The following is an 18755-nucleotide window of genomic DNA, read 5'->3' as shown; positions in this document are numbered from 1 at the left end:
CTTACACACCAGGTTGCACCCACTTATCAATTGGTCTATGTGTCATACATAACCTTACTTGCACATTCATCATTCATCTCATTGTATAACAATTTTCTTAAGTCTTAACCATTGTTTACCAGGGAGTTTAATTTTGATAATAATAATTGCAGTAAAATAAAGTTGAATTCGTTTCCGGGTTAGAGTCTACTTAAATAAGTATTAAAAAATTTGAATCTCATTTTTTATATACAACAACTCATTAATTTATGACAAATTCTTAAATTAGAGTTTTGGTATGTAATTAATTAGTTCTTAATTTATCGAATTAAAACATATTACACAAAATCAAAAAATAATAATGACAGTAATAATAATATTAATGTTTTGCTAACTTTGTTATTATGACGAATTGATTAATAATGATTTTATAGTGATATCTTTTTTATTTAAATAATTAAATTTGTATAAATAGGCTATTAAGTATTGAGTATTGACTACCTCAAAAGTTTAATAAAAAGCAAGGTGTTCTTTTGTTTCTCTAATATGAACCTTTTTTGTTAAAGTATAGTGGCTAATTGACCAATTCTTTATGCTTATAACCACTTTAATAGATGTAACACTGTGAATACATTAAAATTAAACTTTTTTTAATTATGCACCTTAAATTTGATTAAAAAAATTATATTTAAAAAATAATATAAAAAAATAAAGTGATAGTATAATACACAAATTGTAGGATGCATTGATGCCGTTTATGATGGAAAACGCTTCTGAGGGGGTGTAATTTTTTAATACCATATAATATGACACTCGTGACCAAGGCTTAGAATAATGAATAGTACTTAAGATTATTATATAGCACTATGAAATGGACCTATCTTTCTTGGAAAGCGAGGGAAAAGAAGAATATAAGCAAACAGTAAAGGGCTGGGATTGATTTGACAAAGCCATTGAATGGTTGTGATTGCTTTGTGAACGGCCGAGTGGTGGCCCTCAGTTTTGGACCATCAGATTCTCGCTTTCTGAAGCCTATTAAAAGCTTGGAACTTGCATCCAGGAATTAGGTTATAAATGGAGTAATTTTTTTTTTCATTTAATTTTTGAATTATAGCGTAAATAAATTAAATTGATCAAATTTTTTTATACAAAAAATATTAAATAAAAAATAGAATAATTTTTTTTATTTATTTTTTAATTTTAATTTTTTTATCTTTTTTTTATTTTAATTCTTTTTTGTTTATTATTTTTTCCGTATTATTATTACTTTTATTATTTTTTTATGTACTAAATGTAGGGATAAACACAAATCGGATTAAATATTTATAACTCTTACGTTTGAATCCGATCTGTAGATCGGATCTTATATAAACTTTTCATTATTTATATTTTTTTTAGTTTTTTTTAATTAAAAAAAACATATTTTTTTAAATAATAAAAATAAAATAATATAACATTATGATAATTATTAGTTGAAATAAAACATTAAAAAAATATTTACTTGTTTATTTATTTATTTTATAGATACCTACATAAAATTCTTAATATGATCCTATTAGTATGTGAATCTGACGCATCGGATCAATATTTACAATTTTTTTATCGGACTCAAATAAATATCATAAATACGATCGGATTCAATTCATAAACACCCTTAACAAAATGCATTGAAATATTAAATGCATTGAAAATATATTATTAAAAATAAAAAATTTGTCTTCAATTTAAAAAAACATTTCCAAAAACACCCGTAAAAATTTAATGCAAGAATTAAATGTAGAAAGAATCATTGTTCTTAAATATATAAAGATGCAAATAGAATTGCATAAAAACTTCAATTATTTTAAAATTGTTGTAAAATAAATAAATAAATAAATAAATAATAAATATAAAATAAAAAAGTATAAATAAAAAATTCTAATATTAATATTCATTTATATTAACTTTTCATATGGTGCATTGTACATATAGAGAGAAAAAGTGTTTATGTTATTGTTGTGTGTGAGTATTTTATCTCAAACTATGCTTCTCTTCATAAACTTACAAAAATATTTTTGAACTTTATTAACTTCAATCTGTCTTGAGAGATTGAATTTTTCACTATTAAAAAGTGAGCAGCCTATATTATGAAAAAAATCACAAGTCATTAAATAGGATCCATCCATATCACATTCTTCCTTAAATGTCTATTTAGGATTATATCTTATTAAAATTTTACAAATAAAAACTCAATAGAAAAAAAAATCTTAGTAAAGAAAAAGAGTACAATATCCTTTGTGATAAGGACTACTTCATTAAAAACCTTGTCAAAAAAAACTTAACTGAGCGGATCTGTTGGACATCAATTGTTCTTTGATTTTGAAGGTCATGAGTGAAGAAGAATTTGAGAGAAATATGTTTTGTTCTATCATTAGGGCTGGCAATTCATACCCTACCCGCGGGTACCCAACCCGGTCGGGTAGGGTAGGCTACACCCTATCCGCAGCGGGTAGGGTAGAGTACGGTCCGGGTATGCCTGCGGGTAGGGTAGGGTACGGGTTTATGGTGTACCCTACCCTACCCTACCCGCACCTCGTATATAACACATATTTTATAAAAATCTCTCTATATAGTGAAGGAAGTGAGAGTTGAACCCACAACCTCTCTTATGTAATGACTTATAATAAGTGAACAACCATAAAACTAGTTAGTTAATTAAGTAATTTAGAGCATTAGTTTTTTATTTTTTATGTTATTAATACGTATAAAATTCGAAATAATTGAATTTTATATTTACTTTGAAAAAATTTGATATTTATGCGGGTAGGGTAGGGTAGAGTAGGGTTTAGAATTTTAGGGTGCGGGTAGGGTTAGGGTTGAGAGATTCTCAACCCGCGGATAGGGTAGGGTAGAGTTTTAATGAAATTTTTAACCCGCGGGTAGGGTTAGGATAGGGTCCAAACCCTACCCTACCCTACCCATTGCCAGTCCTATCTATCATCTTTGATGTATTCACCCTTAAATTGAGCAATGCATGCTGTATTATCTTCAAACAGATTAGAACAGATGGAGCTATTTTTCTATCAGTCAGTCCACATGATGATGTAATATATTGGATTAAACTTTGAACCAAAAACACTCGTAACTTGTTTCATGTATCACTAGTATTTCAACATGATTAGAGGATGTTATTTATATTGTCTGTTTTGTGGACCTCCATGATATAGTTGTATCACCGTATGTGAATAGGTATTCTATTTGAGATATTTCTTTGTGTAAATCAGACAAGTATCTTGCATCTGCATAGCCAACTAATTGTGACTTGGATTTATATGGATAAAACAGTCTCATATCAACTGTTCCATGAATATATCAAAAGATTTATTTGATTCCATTCCAATGTCTTTTGGTTAGAAATGAACTATATCTTACTAGTAAATTTACAGCAAATGATATGTCAAATGTGTATTATTAGCAAGATACATTAATATTCCAATGACACTAAGATATGGTACTTCAAGACCAAAGATATCGTTATTTTCTTCTTTAAGATAGAATTGATCCTTTTTTACATCCAAAAACCTTACCATCATCAAGAATGGATATGACTTATCCATATAAAATATCTCCAAGATCTTTTCTATGTATGTTGTTTGATGAATAAAGATCCCATTATTTGCATGCTCGATTTACAGGTCGAGACAAAATTTAGTTTTTTTTTTATATCTTTTTATCTCAAACTCTTCTTTTGGGGCTTTTATAATTGTTTGAATCTTTCTAGGGATTCCAATAATATTTCATTGACAATTGTTTTATTTTGGTTCCATTTTTCTCCTGTAAAGACATAATTTATCCAGATCTCATCATTTTCACAATTTTTAGAATTTTTAAATACCTGAATGTCTTCTGACGCCAAAATTATATTAAAATTTTGGACACCTGCTAGTGTCCTTTCTATGTGTTTATCCTTTTCAACAAGATTGGAGTACAATTTATCTCGATAATATCAAATGCCTCTTTTCTTTATCAAAGATTTTGTTTTTGGAACTAGTTGGTCTACCACGCTTTTGGCGTGTACTTGTTTCAGTAGTCATTCGTCCAATTGGAATATCAATTCGAATTGTGATATTTCAGTTGGTATATAAGATTTGGTTATCTTCTTTGTATCATAAAATGTATCATGTAATTTATTTGTTATTCTTTAAAAATGTATAATCTTTTGAACTTTTAATTCACATTGTCCTGATCGTGGATCTAGATGCATTAATGATGATGCATTCCAATTAAAATCTTTCTCAAGTGGCTTATTTTCTTCTTCCAGTGTTGGAAATATTGATTCATTAAAATGACAATCTGCAAATCGAACTTTAAACATACTCGTGTTTGTATCTCAAGATATCTCACTATAGAGGAAGAATTATATCCCACATAAATTCTCAATTTTTTTAAGGTTTTATTTTGGCGCGAGAAGGTAGAGCAATTGAAAAATATATCACTACCCAAATAATCTAAAATGGAAAATATTTGGTTACTAGCTAAAAGCTAATAGTAGAGAAGAGAATTGATGGTAATTTGTTGGCTTCAAACGAATAAGTGATGCATCATGTAAAATTGCATGCCCCAAACAGCACTAGGATGATTTGTTAAGTAAGGGGTCTATCAATTAATTGAAGGCGTTTAATAAATGATTCTGCTAACTTATTTTGTGTGTGAATATGAGCTACTAGATATTTGACACTTATTCCGTTAGCCTTACAATAAGCATAAAATATTTGGGAAGTGAATTCACCAACATTATTATGGCGAATTGCTTTGATTGGATTTTCTAGAAATTGTGCTTTTAATCAAATAATTTGAGCAAGTAATCTCGCAAACGCTAGTTTGCGAGATGACAATAAGCACACATATGACTATCTCGAGAATGCGTCTGTTAGGACCATAAAGTATATAAATGATCCACATGGTGGATGAATTGGTCCACATGTATCTATTTGAATTCTTTCTAAAAATTCAGGGGACTCAAACATGATTTTTATTGTTGATGGCCTTACAATTAACTTTTCTTGAAAATATGTAGCATAAGAGAATTCACTAGATTGAAGACCTCTCTGACTCTTTAGTGAATGTCCATGTGAGTTTTCAATAATTCTTTGCATCATGGTTGTTCTAGAATGCCCAAATCGATCATGCCAAATTATGAATTCATTTGAAATAGTAAACTTCTGGATTACAATGGCATGTGATTCAATTGAACTAATTTTAGTATAATATAACACAGAAGAAAGTGAGAGTAACTTTTTTAATATAACCATTTTATTTAAATCACGAGTTGTGATATATAAGTATTCGTGATTTTCTTCATTCATTATTTCAATATGATTTTCATTTCGGCAAATATCTTTAAAACTCAACAAGTTTTTTAGAGACTTAGTAGACAATAATGCATTATTTATTATGAATTTTATTTCTCCAGAAAACAAAATTATATTTCTTCCGGAACTTTCTATCATAATGCCTGAACCAATAATGGTGCTAACACATTCTTCTTTTGATACAAGATGAGTAAAATATATATTACCTTGAGAGTGGTATACTAACTTGCACTATTCTCAAGACAAACATCTTCATTATATGTTCTTGCCATTTTCTTTAAAGACAAATAATAATAATAAGATGATAAAATGAGTAAAAATACATGACAATAAAATTGTATTCTTAATTAGAATACACATCATGAACGCTTTAGTTTGAGTTTTAAAAATCTCTTCTTGAAGTTAGAATACAAATGTCTGGTATAAAATCGATGATCCACTTCGAAAAATAGCTCATCAAAAGTTGAAATTAATTCCTACAACATTTACATAATTCACTTTTCTAGAAACATAATTGAATCTAAACACAAATAGTGGGTATAATATTAAAATCGAACACATTCAAGTGAGACCTAATTGAGAATGAATACATCCAAGTAAGAATAATTGAAAAATATAATCTAATTTGTTAGTATAATTGATGTTAGGATAGCATTGAATCACTTTTATAAACGTTAGGGATGCAAATAGGACGATTTAAACGTTAGGGACACAAATAGGAGTTACCCAAAATGTTTGAGACAAAAACGATACTTTACTTTTATTATTATTACTATTATTATAGAATTTGACATATTTAGTAATTTTTTTAATTCTTAAACATAAATATATATTAATATTTTATTAAATATTATTTTTATACATTATACTTGAAATTTAAATGCATAGAAAATAAAAATTAATAAAAAGTTTCTTACATTATTTATTTACATAAGTACTTAACGAATCTAAATATTAAATTTTTTCATCATTGATTAAATGACCAATATTTTCTTCAAGATTTCAAAGAAATCAGATACTTCATAATGAGTGGTATAATTTTCAGCAACATCCTTTGAAATAAAATTTGTCTCCTTTTCTTTGTTATTATTTTTCAAAGATGCTTGATAAAGATCAACCAAGTGTCTTGAGATATGACAGGTACGTGACTAATGACCCTTTTCATCACAATAGAAATATTTATCCTCTGTTGATTTATTTTGCCTATTTTTTCTTTCTTTATCTCATTTTTGGTGAGATTCTTTCTTGTGAAAATAATTTTCTTTCTTCCATAATTTTTCTTGTTACCAAAGTATTGCCATTGACCTCTTTCGAGGTTATAATTTGCCGCATTTGTTTTAGAAAATGGGACGGCGCCAACTAGACACACTTTATGATTTCTTAAAAGCAATTCATTGTTACATTCAATAATAAGAAGACAAGAAATTAGTTTAAAATATTTTTAAATTCTTTTTTTTAGTATTACTGCTGCATGAGCACATTCAAGACATGGAAGATCGAAAAAAATTTTTCGTGACGTAATTCGAAATATTGTTGAATTATATTCATTTATGGATTTAAAATCCTGTAAATACAAGTGTGTCAACTCATATTGGGCTTAAGGAAGTATCACTATTTTTTTATGATTATATCTTTCTTTAAGATTCCTCCACAAATATGCATGATCTCTTAGTGCGAGATACTTATTTTTCAATCATTCATCAAGATGTCGACGAAAGAAGATCATGGCTTTGGCTTTATCCTTCTGTGATGTTTTATTTCCAGCCTTAAGGGTATCTCTAAAATCCATTAAATCAAGATAAATTTTGATATTTAATATCCATGACAAGTAGTTGTTTGCAAATATATCAAGAGCATTAAATTTAAGATGAAAAAACTTTGATATAATGAAAATTTATTATCTGAGTCTTTCTAAATTTTGATCAGAGTCTCGTACTGAAAATGTGTTATAAAATAAATAAATAAATATATGTTGCATGGTATATTAAGAGAGAAGTGTTTATGTTATTATTGTATGTGAATAAAAATTATATCTTCAAATTTTATTAACTTAAGTCTGTTTTGAGAGACTGAATTCTTCACTATTAAAAAAATAAATCGCTCATATTATGAAAAAAATCACAAATCATTAAATGAGTATTTATCTATATCACAATAAAAATAACAGTTAGTAGTCATCCCAAAAGATTATATATGTGTTAAATTGGTATTAAAAATATTAGATGCCTAAAATTCGTCATTAAAAAATACAATCATTAGTTTAATTGTTTATTTTCGTTAATTAGATTATAAAATGTGACGTTAAAAAATGAGTTACGTTAGTCTTTAAATAAATATTTGTTTTCTTGTAAATCTTAAACTTTTAATATTTTTATTCCTGCTAATTTTAATTTTATTTATTGCCTACCTAAACAAATTTAAATCTTTTCATAGGGAATAATAGAAAAACAAATATAATTAATTTTATTATCTTTTATATATATTAATATATTGAATATATTAAAAATATATTAAAAATAAAAAATTAACTTAATTTTTAAAAAATAGTTTCCCTAAAGGCGCCTTAAATAAATCTAAGACTACATATAATGTCGGTATTAAATGTAGAAAGAACTTTTGTTCTTCGTATAGAGTATAGGTGCATTGAATTGTGGTTCATTTTTTTTAATATGGAAAAAAATTTGTTTTTGTCAGAAACGAATCTTTTTGGTGTATATCGAGAGTGAATGCTGCACGTAAGGTTCAACACGCGATAAATATGCTGATTCAATATGTATACGACATGTTAGAGGCTTTTTTACATAAATAAACATTGAAAACACTTTAATTTCTAGAATACGCATGCATCGAAATTTTTTTTTAAATACGCATGCTTATATCAAGACCTTCGACCACGAAATGGAAATGCATACCATTTCACAACCAGCGCCAACGAAATGGAAAAAAGAGGTGCAGGATCTGCGAATTCGTGGCTGCCACCAAGGAGATGAGGCATTTCCAGAACGGCGCACACGAAATGGAGCATCTCAAGCTCACCGGCCACGAAATGGGCTATTTAGTTGGCGGCGACCACGAGTTGGGGTCTTCGTTTCTGGCGGGCACGAGTTGGGCGGTCAAAGCGGCTGCAGCAGGAAGCTCACATGCATTGGCGTGTTGGGTGGCAGGGGTGTATTGAAAATGGAGCCAAGAGTGTTATAAAAGGGGGGTGGGGAGAGCCTTCATGCACGGTGAAATTGAAATAGGGGTAGAAAAATAAAGTTGTGAGAGTGGTAAATGAAAGCTGATAGGGGGTGAGTTTGTGGTGGTGAGTTTTATAAAAAAATTAAAACTAAATATGAGTGGGGGAGGGGTGAACGTGGAGGAGAACTTGAACCGGTTGGACGAACTTTACATAGCGGCACATTTATTCCATAAGGTTAGTTTACCTTAAATAATCGGATTGCTGTTGTTAGGGAATGTTATAACTAATTTCTTCGATATTTAAAAATTTTATATAGTATTCGTAACTGTTGTCTTTCTTGGCTTTTTATGTTGTAGCCCACACGTGTTCTTACTCTTCATGGCATGCTGGTTGATGTTTTCATGTTAGAGGCTGAGGATCCAACCATGGCAATTAGGCGGGAGAGGCTTGAGCCTTATCTGAGACGCACCGGATTTTATCATGCCTCGCTGATCAAGCGCTTCGAGTACGACAATCCACTTATTAGTGCCTTTGTCGAACGATGGCGACCGGAAACTCATACTTTTCATCTCCCTTGGGGTGAGTGTACCATAACCCTGGAAGATGTAGCCATGCAGTTAGGTCTACCTGTTGATGGTCAGCCTGTTAGCGGTACGTTAAGGTCATGGAGTAAGTTTCACCAAAGAGATATTTGGGAATGGTGTCATGAACTTCTAGGTGAGGTTCCCGCCGGCCACGTAGGGACAACAAAGTACAACATCAATTTGAAGTGGCTCAGAACTCGTCTTCAATAGATGCCGCTTGACTTAGATGATAATGGCCTCATGCAGTATGCACGATGTTACATACTTTACCTATTGGGAGGCGTCCTTCTTCCAGACAAGTCCAACAACACAGTCCATGTTCGATATCTGCCTTTATTGGCTGAGTATGATGCCATAGTCACCTACAGTTGGGGTAGTGCCGTCCTCTGTTGGTTATATCGTGCTATGTGCCTAGCAACAGGTTACAGTGTTGAGGGTATGGCCGGGTGTCACACGTTGCTCATGTCGTGGATATACTACAGATTACCGTTCTGGGTCCCGAATGTCACCACACCGTATAGTTTTCCTTTAGCCACTAGGTATTTTATCGGTCTCCACACTTTGTGAATTTTGTCAATTATCCTTTCATGACGGAAATAGATTTTTTAATGAAGTTTGACATTGTCAAACAGGTGGGCAGGGAAAAAAGGACAAAATGACTATGCTGAGCAGCGCCTACTTAGGCATCGGTTGCGGTTGGATAATCTGCAGGTCGACGAGGTTGGTGCCCGTTGTTATTAATATGTATTCAATAACACCTTATATGGCTGTTGTGACGGGGTTCCTTTTCTTTGCAGTTTGTTTGGCAACCGTACTTGGAGCCCTGCATTCTGTCTAGAGTTCCTGCCGAATTCCTCGGCCACCCGCATGGAGATTTCTATACCGACGTTATGCCTCTAATATTTTTCAGGTGGATTGAGATCCTAAATGTTGATCGGGTGTTGCGACAGTTTGGGGGAAAGCAAGGACCTCCAAACCCTCCGCTTAATATAGATACCTTCCATCGACAATCGGCTCGTAATGATGACGGATGGTGGCCGGTTCGACTCTCCGAGTCGTTTGAGGTATGGGCCAATCGGCGCACAGATGCATACCGGCTGCGGATTGATCGTGCAGATACATTGCATCCCAGCTAGGATTACTATAGGTGGTACTCTCAGAGAACAAGGAGGTTTCTGTCCACCCCTGATGCATTACATGACCCGAGAGGTGACGTTGTCCCCGCAGATGCGCCGGCGGAGTATGAAAGAGGCCCCGTGGTTAATTTGCCTCCGGTTCCCCGAGACCATCGGCGTCGCCGTCCCCGCAGGGCCAGAGTTGAAGGTCAAGTAGAACATGGGGAGGATGAGCAAGATTTGCCTGAACAAGACCGACCCAGTTTTGAGCCAGACATGGGACACCATATTCCATCGCATGCTCCTCCAGCCGCAGGGGACTACTACTACCCGCAACCTGTTGTATCAGCGGACCCCCCCAGCCATCTTCCAGTCAGCAAGTTATGCCATATCAGAGTAGCTTCGAGGTTGGGGGTTCATCCCAGGAAGGCACACAGGACTTGATTGATTCTATGGACAGAGTTGGGTGGACAAACTTCTCTTCCTTATTCGACGGGTTGGACCATTTCATTCCTCAGCAGTCATCCCCACACACGCCCACAGATCTTGCACTCGCCCTGCCTCGCTCCGACACGTACACTCAGCCTGCCTATGCGGGGAGGAGATTCGCTTCTGTTGGTGACACGGCTGTTTCTCCACTTCGACCATATGACGCCATGCAGATGCCCGGACGACGTCTTTCTTACACGGGGGCTGATGCTACACCGGACGAGGTTGAGGGACCTGCTGCTCGTCCCCGCCGGGACACTCGAGCCTTCTCGTGTGGCACAGGCGGTAGATTAGGTCACGAGCACCATTAGTGTTATGTTAGTTTATTTCTGTTGTTGTTTTTACATGTTAGTTTTGTTGTCTGTAATTCCTACTTGTTTACATTTGCTGGTTCGTTAGTTATTCAAGGCGTATGTGATGTTTCGTTACTTGTTTATGTGTTATTACCCTCACACTTTAACATCATTAAAATATAAACGAGAACGCAAATGTAACAGACACAACAAAATCAACCTTCAATAAATAGGTTTAAGATAATACATTTGGGAACAAAATACATTAGACTGAATTGGATGAAAGTTAGCTTGCCGAAACATGCGGACAACTGCGCCTAGTATGTCCTGGTGTCCTGCAAAGGCCGCACCTCTTACCTGGTACCGGCTCAACCTCGTCCATTTTATTCTGAATCCTAGTAGACACCGGACGTCCTTCCATTGAACGTCGTAGGAGGGGGTTGGGACGAAGACGTTGTCCTTCTCAAGGGGGCCACATCTCCTCATCCGGCATTGGCTGGAATTCCCTTTCGTATACCCGAAACACGCTCTCAACACGGTAGACTAAATCAACGTACTGTTGCCCGTCCAATCTCGCATATGCGCAGGCGGCCAAAGCATGTGCACAGGGATAGTGTAACGCCTGGAAGAAACCACAGTCACATCTGTGGTACTGAAGGTTAACCCGGAACCGTGACTGCACCCCTATAGCAGCTATCTCGTCGACCGTGAAAATAGTAGTATTCCTATCATATGACGTCACTAACATCTGTGGAATCCCCTCACGGTTCGCTAGTATGGCTTTTTGCAAGAACTGTGAGAACACCTGACCGCTTGCAATTTGCGCTTGTGCTTGCCGACCCTTGAGGACGAACAACTCATTCAGGCGATGGTAAGTAGACTTGACAATTGCACAGACTGGTAGATTTCTAGTGCCCTTCAGCACGGAGTTGATACACTCAGAAAGATTGGTCGTCATGTGACCATATCGTCGGCCCTCATCAAGGTGCTGCAGACATTTAGGTGGCTCTAACCCTCGGATCCACTCCATCATCTGCGGAGATGTAATCGGATCCTCGCTACTGATAAGCTCCAGGTAGTACTGCGACTGCTCTTGCGTCTTCGAATATGCAGCATTAACTAGGTGTCTTTTGGCTTCCTTACTCTTGAAACTGGTTGCGAAGTTGGAGGCAATATGTCGTACACAATACACATTGTGTTCCCATCCACACCCCTCACGCTCCAATGCGGCCTTTATTGCCGCATGCCTGTCGGATATAAGCAGCACTCCTGGCCGAGTTGCGACATGCCTCCTCAAATTGGTGAGGAAGAAGTACCATAAATCTGTGTTCTCTCTCTCGACAAGTGCGAAAGCCACCGGTAGAATGTTGTTATTGCCGTCCTGTGCTATGCCCATGAGAAGAGTGCCTGCGTACTTACCATACAGGTGTGTTCCGTCCACTGACACAAGTGGTTTACAGTGCCTAAAAGCTTCAACACATGAAGGGAACGACCAGAAAACCTGGTGAAACATGACACTCTCACGGTCGAGTCTGTTTCCGACATAGTACGGCCGCGTTTCAAGGTCAACAATTGTCCCTGGTGCGAAAATGCGTACTAAGTTATTAGCATGTGAAGGACTCAAAGGACATTAAATATCAAAGACCATTCAATAATAAAACGCATGTAATACCTGGGACGAAAGCTTGCAGAGCATTGAGGTATCTACGCAGCTGGTCATACGACTCATCCCAATCACCATAGATCCTTGCGATTGCCTTTTGCTTCGCGTGCCAAACCTTCTTGTATGACACCTTGTAACCGTACGCTGACTCTACCGATCCTTGCAATACCTTTACACATATTGTCGCATCAGCATGCACCATGGGAAATATGTGCTGACAGATGACATTCCTGTCTAGTTGAGCGTGGTCTTGAGACATTGAACTTGCCAAGCAACTGTGAGGCCCTTTGTACTTTCGGATTTCCCAAAATCTAGAGGACCTCGTCTTCGCAACCTGTACCATCCAGCGACATTGATCCCCGAACTGCTTGCATCGACATACATACCTAGTTTGGTCTGACTCTACCACCTTATATTCTGCACTCCTGCGGATGTTGTAGTTTTTGACTGCTAGCCTCGCTGTTTCCCGATTAGGAAATTTTAACCCAATCTCGAGCTTCATCTCTCCTGACAAAGGGTAGCTGCTCGGTCCGTCCTCTGCGTTACTGGAATGCATTGCTCCAAGATTTAGGGACAGGTAGTGTTCTGGTGTGGATGATGATACACCACCACCTTCCGGTTCGACCCGTGTTGCCGGAACATCATTTTCATGCAGAGGCTGCGTCTCCAGAACGGCTTCTGCCTCACCATCACTGAAATCTTCAATGTCATCCTCGTCAGACGTATCTGCAATAGCAGCATCAAGAACCATATTGACCCCAAAATGTGTAAAAGGGGCGGGGCGTGCTCCACGAATACCTACACTCTGTTCCCGCGGGACGAACGCGTTGAAACTTGGACTTGGGGCCCTACTAATATCCCGAGCCGAAACAAAATCAGCTGCCCCAACATTTCTCGCACCCTCCACATTATTCGAACTGGATGAGCTTCCACCAATATCTTGAAGATTCAAACAAAGCTCCAATGAATAGATGCTTCCTATGCTGCGATGGTAAGAAAACATCATCGACACATGCTAATCGGATTTTATTTGCATTTTTTGATAGGAAAATGAGTTGGCCACTGCAACCAACATCCTGTAAGTCAGCTTTCTGATTTCTTTTTTTCCAAACATTCCGGTATGCATCAGAATCAGATTCTTCAACTCTTGCAACGATGTCTGTGGTGGAATCATTATCCACAGTGGATCATCGCAAACGAATGTAATACCTTCTGCTGTATGAGAGATTTCACCGTTTGGGTATATAATCACGTAAACGTTCTCCGAAGCCATAGAAATAGCAAACAAATCTTAAGACCAGAAATTCTTTAAGAAAGAAAGAGGGAGAAGAGATTGAGAGCAACTTTCGAGAGTGAGAGGAGAGTGAAGCTAATGCCTTCTTTTGGGTCATCTACGAGCCTTTATATAGGCAAATTCTTGTCTCAATTCGTGGGCGGTACACGTGATTTTCATCCAATTCGTGACCGCCGCCCCATGTTTCCCCATTTTGTGGGTGGCAGCCACTAGATGGCTCTCCCCCCATTTCGTGGGTGGCAGCCACTAAATGGCTCTCCATTTCGTGTGTGCCAGGGTTGAGTTGGACCCTGCACCTCTCTCCTCCATTTCGCTGGCGCCGGTTGTGAAATGGTATGCATCTTCATTTCGTGGCCGAAGGTCTTGATATGAGCATGCGTATTTAAGAAAAATTTTCGAAGCATGCATATTCTAGGAATTAAAGTGTTTCCAATGATTATTTATATAAAAAAGCCATATGTTAGATGCGTGACAACATAACGGAGTGTTAATTGTTAATTTATTGTGATTTCAACACGTAACTTGCAATATAGATCTTCTACCTATAAAACCAAAGCTTTTTTATTGGTGTGATGGAAGGCACTGCAAATATAGTGGTTTACCACAATAGTAATATTATATGAAATATATATGAGAAGGTGAGCTTTGCGTATGAGAATTCATTTTCGTTTGTAGTTCTATGCACTATGATGTTCGCGGAACTACAATACGGTCTCTATCAAAGGATAGAGAGTGATATTTCAAAGGTGAGAAATATTTTCTACAGAATTCGATTATCGTATTTGTTGGCTTAATACAGTTTGAGATTATGCCAATCGTTGACGAAACAAGCATTCAACGGATGTTTCATATTCACCAGCAAATTCAGGTGTAACACCTAAAGATTGAGTTGTATATTGAGTTTGAACATATAGCTGCAGATGAAATTCAATATGACTTAGACGTGCAAGATGATAGAGTTAAAGACGAAGGAATAAACAATGATAGCGAAGAGGAGTTTGAAGCTATGTACGAAGTTGGTGACAAAAACGAGGACGACCATAGGAGTGGTGAGGTAATCACGGAAATTTTAGTGGTTCAACCCGTAGTCATTCAACCCATAGACGTTCCACCTTTTATGTGTAGTTTGGAGCTTGACGCCATACATACACCAAAGTTCCTTAAATATGCGAACAAAGGTACATGAGGAGTGGGTAATATATTTTTGTTAATTTTTTTGGACGAATCAATGAGCGACAATTTATTTATTCTATAGGCGTTGTTGATCCTGAGGATGAGGAGTTCAGGATTGGAATGGAATACAATTCTAAAAACTCGGTCATCGCAATAATTTGGAATTACACTATCTCCAGATGAGTCGATTACGTTGTTTATGAATCCGAGCCTCAGACATTCTATACGAAAAGCAAGACTTATGGACGTGGATGCGATTCGCTTATCCGAGGCAACTTGATACAGAAGAAAGGTTGTTGGGAGATTCAAAGATACAATGGGAGGCACACGTGTTCCATAGGAACGATTTCACAGGATCACTCCAATTTGGACTCGAACACGGTTGCTGAGGCTATGAAGCCATTGGTTAAATTTGACCCATTCATAAAGGTGAAATCTGTAATTGCGAAAGTTCAGGCAAGGCTCAACTACATCATTAGTTACCGAAAGATTTGGTTAGCAAAGTAAAAGTCAATAGCCAAAGTTTTCAATGGATGGGAAGAATCTTACCAAACTTTGTATAATGGAAGTCAAGAGGTGGACAGTGTTAGAATATTTCACCGGGTATTCTAAAATTTCAATTCATGCATTAGAGCATTCAAATATGCAAGCTGCTAATTCGGGTAGATGGAACCCACCTTTACGTAAAATATAAAGGTTGTCTTTTGGTTGCAGTTGCACATGATAGGAACCAAAACATTGTGCTAAATGTTTTTGCCATCGTGGAGGGAGAGACCGCTATTGCATGACACTTTTTCCTTAGTAATTTATGAAAGCATGTTGTTAGAAGAGACGGCATGAGTATAATCTCTGATCATCATGAGTCAATCCGAAAATAAAAAATTACTACATAGAATTCCAATTTTTTTGTGTGTGTATATTATTTATTAATTTTAATAATAAAAAATATAAAATATTTTATTATAGCAAAAAATAAAAAAACTTACAACCTATCCAATAAATATATTTATTAATAATTAATTAATTAAATAATAGCAGGAAATAAAAAAATAATAACAAAAAATTTAAGAAAATAATAACAATATTATTGTCACGAAAAATCTACAAGAAATAAATCAAATGATTAACTATACTAATATTACTAATAATAATATTAACCAAAATAATTGCATTCAACATATTAACCAAATAATAAGCTTTAAATTAACGAAAATAATAAACTTATATAATTATATTGTCTCAAATAGTTGATAATATGTTCTGCCATGACGTATAATCACGTACTATTTTTACTAAACTCGAGTTTAAAATTTTTGATATATAAATCTCATACCTAATACACTAAAATACTCTAAAAAAATACCAACTCTCTAAAAATCACTGAACTAAATACTCTCAACTCTCTTCACAATGTGTTGAACGGGTGAGGAGGAAAGCCGGGTGGGAGGCTTTAAAAGCCAGCCTCTACATCTTCGCATGTTCCCAGAGCAGTAGCTACTCTGTACATGCAAACATCTTGGTACCATGCAAATAATGTGTTGGTCAAAGAATCTCTGAAAAGTTACAAATTTCTTTAAAAAAAAAAGCAAATGAATCTCTGATAAAGCTAGTGCAATACATAGCATATGTGTTGAAAAAGCTACTTCTACCGCATACATCACTCTACCTGCATGTTGATGGAGACTTGTCAAGTGTCCCACTTCCATGCAAAACTTAGTTGGAATTACAGCAAAATGCTACCTATGTGTTGATATAGAAAATGTTGTAGCTTCACAATGTGGCAAATTTCACCATTATAAAATATAACTGTACAATACACTATTATTGAGCAAAAAAAAATATTTCTATTGATTTGTATAAGATTTTTGATCAATTTCAAAATAAGGGATTGATTAATATAATCTATGAAAGATTATAAAGGGTTAAATTGGTATTCAAAATATCATATTCTTAAAAATAATTTTTTAAAAATATAATTATTTTTTTATTATAAAATAAAAAATCTTTATTTCTAAACAAAAATTTTTCTAACTTTAATTTTCGAAATCCTATTTTTGGTGTTGTGGACTTGTGGGCAAGTTTGTTGCTCCCCTCGGCAAGTCTTGTCATTTTCACAAGGTTCGCTATCCTCCTCGACGAACTTTAAATAGGTTCTCTAAATATAAAATTTCGTGGTCCCCTCTCATTTTCACTTTTCACCTTTTCACTTTGTCACTCTTCCTCACTCTCATCCTCTCTTCTCTTATAAGACTTTTCATTTTCGGCATTTTTAACAACAACAACAATAACAATAACAACAACAACAACAACAATAATAACAACAACAACAACAAACCCTTGTCCCACTAAGTGGGATTGGCTACATGGATCAAACAACGCCATTGAGCTCTATCATGTATCATGTATATAGAGAGATCATTTACATGTAGAACTCATTTGACAACCTCATGGATGGTCTTCCTATGTCTTCCTCTGCCTTTTACCCCTTGTCCATCTTCCATCTCATCTACCCTCCTGATTGAGTGCTCTGTTGGTCTTCTTCTCATATGTCCAAACCACCTGAGATGCAATTCTACCATCTTTTTCAAAATAGGTGCTACTCCAACTCTCTCTCTCTCTCTCTCTCTCTCTCTCTCTCTCTCTCTCTCTCACTCTCTTATATCTTTGTTTCTTATTCTATCCAATCGCGTATGACTACTCATCCATCTCAACATCTTCATCTCTGCCACACTTAACTTATGTTTGTGCTCCGCTTTGACAGTCCAACACTATGTACCATAAATCATAGCCAGTCTGATAGCAGTGCAGTAGAATATACCTTTAATTTTTAAAGGCAATTTTTCATCACATATAAAACCAAACGTACTTCACCATTTTGACCAACCTGCTTGGATCCCATGATTTACATCTTGTTCAATTTCTCCATTATCTTGTATGATGCACCCAAGATACTTAAAACTTTTAACTTTTTGTAGGATGTTTTCTCTAATCTTCACCTATATATTAGGGTTTTTCCTTCGGTAACCAAACTTATATTCTATATATTCTGTCTTGCTACGGCTTATGCACAGACCATACACTTCTAGAGTTTTTCTCCATAAATTCAACTTCTTATTTAGGTCTTCCAAGACTAATGTGAAAATGTATGTACTTAAGGATGATCCTTGGTATAATCCTATACTAATAGAAAATTCCTCTATCACACCATCTTAAGTCTTCACACTAGTTGTAGCCCTATTATACATGTCTTTAATTGCACGAATATATGTGATCCTTACTCTCTTCCTTTCCAAAACCTTTCATAAGACCTCCCTTGGCACCCTATCGTACGCTTTTTCTAAATCAATAAACACCATATGTAGATCCCTTTTATTACTACGATACCTCTCTATGATCCTTTTTAACATGTATGTAGCTTCAGTAGTAAATCTACGTGGCATAAAACCAAATTAGTTCTTTGTTACTTGTGGCTTTTGTCTCATCCTCTGTTCTATCGTCCTTTCTCATAACTTCATAATATGGCTCATGAGTTTGATCCCTCTATAGTTTTTACAACTCTGTATATATATCCCTCTTAATCTTGTAGATAGGTACTAATGTGCTCTTTCTCCACTCATCTGACATCTTCTCTGA

At 35.3% G+C, this 18755-nt stretch overlaps 1 protein-coding gene across 1 annotated transcript; it reads right to left on the bottom strand.

Moving 5' to 3' along the window:
* Window positions 1-11455: 11455 nt before the first annotated feature.
* On the bottom strand, window positions 11456-13928 carry LOC107496914 (uncharacterized). Its single transcript, XM_016118239.1, has 3 exons — window positions 13729-13928; window positions 12665-13638; window positions 11456-12570 (listed from the first exon to the last, which is right to left on the bottom strand). The coding sequence occupies exons 1-3, from the start codon at window positions 13926-13928 to the stop codon at window positions 11456-11458; spliced, it is 2289 nt and encodes a 762-aa protein (XP_015973725.1).
* Window positions 13929-18755: the final 4827 nt, after the last annotated feature.

Source organism: Arachis duranensis, chromosome 7, assembly GCF_000817695.3.
Source record: "Arachis duranensis cultivar V14167 chromosome 7, aradu.V14167.gnm2.J7QH, whole genome shotgun sequence".
Taxonomy (NCBI): Eukaryota; Viridiplantae; Streptophyta; class Magnoliopsida; order Fabales; family Fabaceae; genus Arachis; species Arachis duranensis.
Note: the sequence above shows the minus strand (reverse complement) of the source record. Positions and strands in the feature narration are given on the sequence as shown.

What these genes read in the sequence shown, in the direction of transcription:
- LOC107496914 (XM_016118239.1), bottom strand. Translation starts at nt 13,928, where the DNA reads ATGGCTTCGGAGAACGTTTACGTGATTATATACCCAAACGGTGAAATC. An exon ending in AGAAAGCTGACTTACAGGAT is followed by an intron (nt 13,639 to 13,728) that starts GTTGGTTGCAGT and finishes TTACCATCGCAG; the next exon opens with CATAGGAAGCATCTATTCAT. An exon ending in TCTGCAAGCTTTCGTCCCAG is followed by an intron (nt 12,571 to 12,664) that starts GTATTACATGCG and finishes TTTTCGCACCAG; the next exon opens with GGACAATTGTTGACCTTGAA.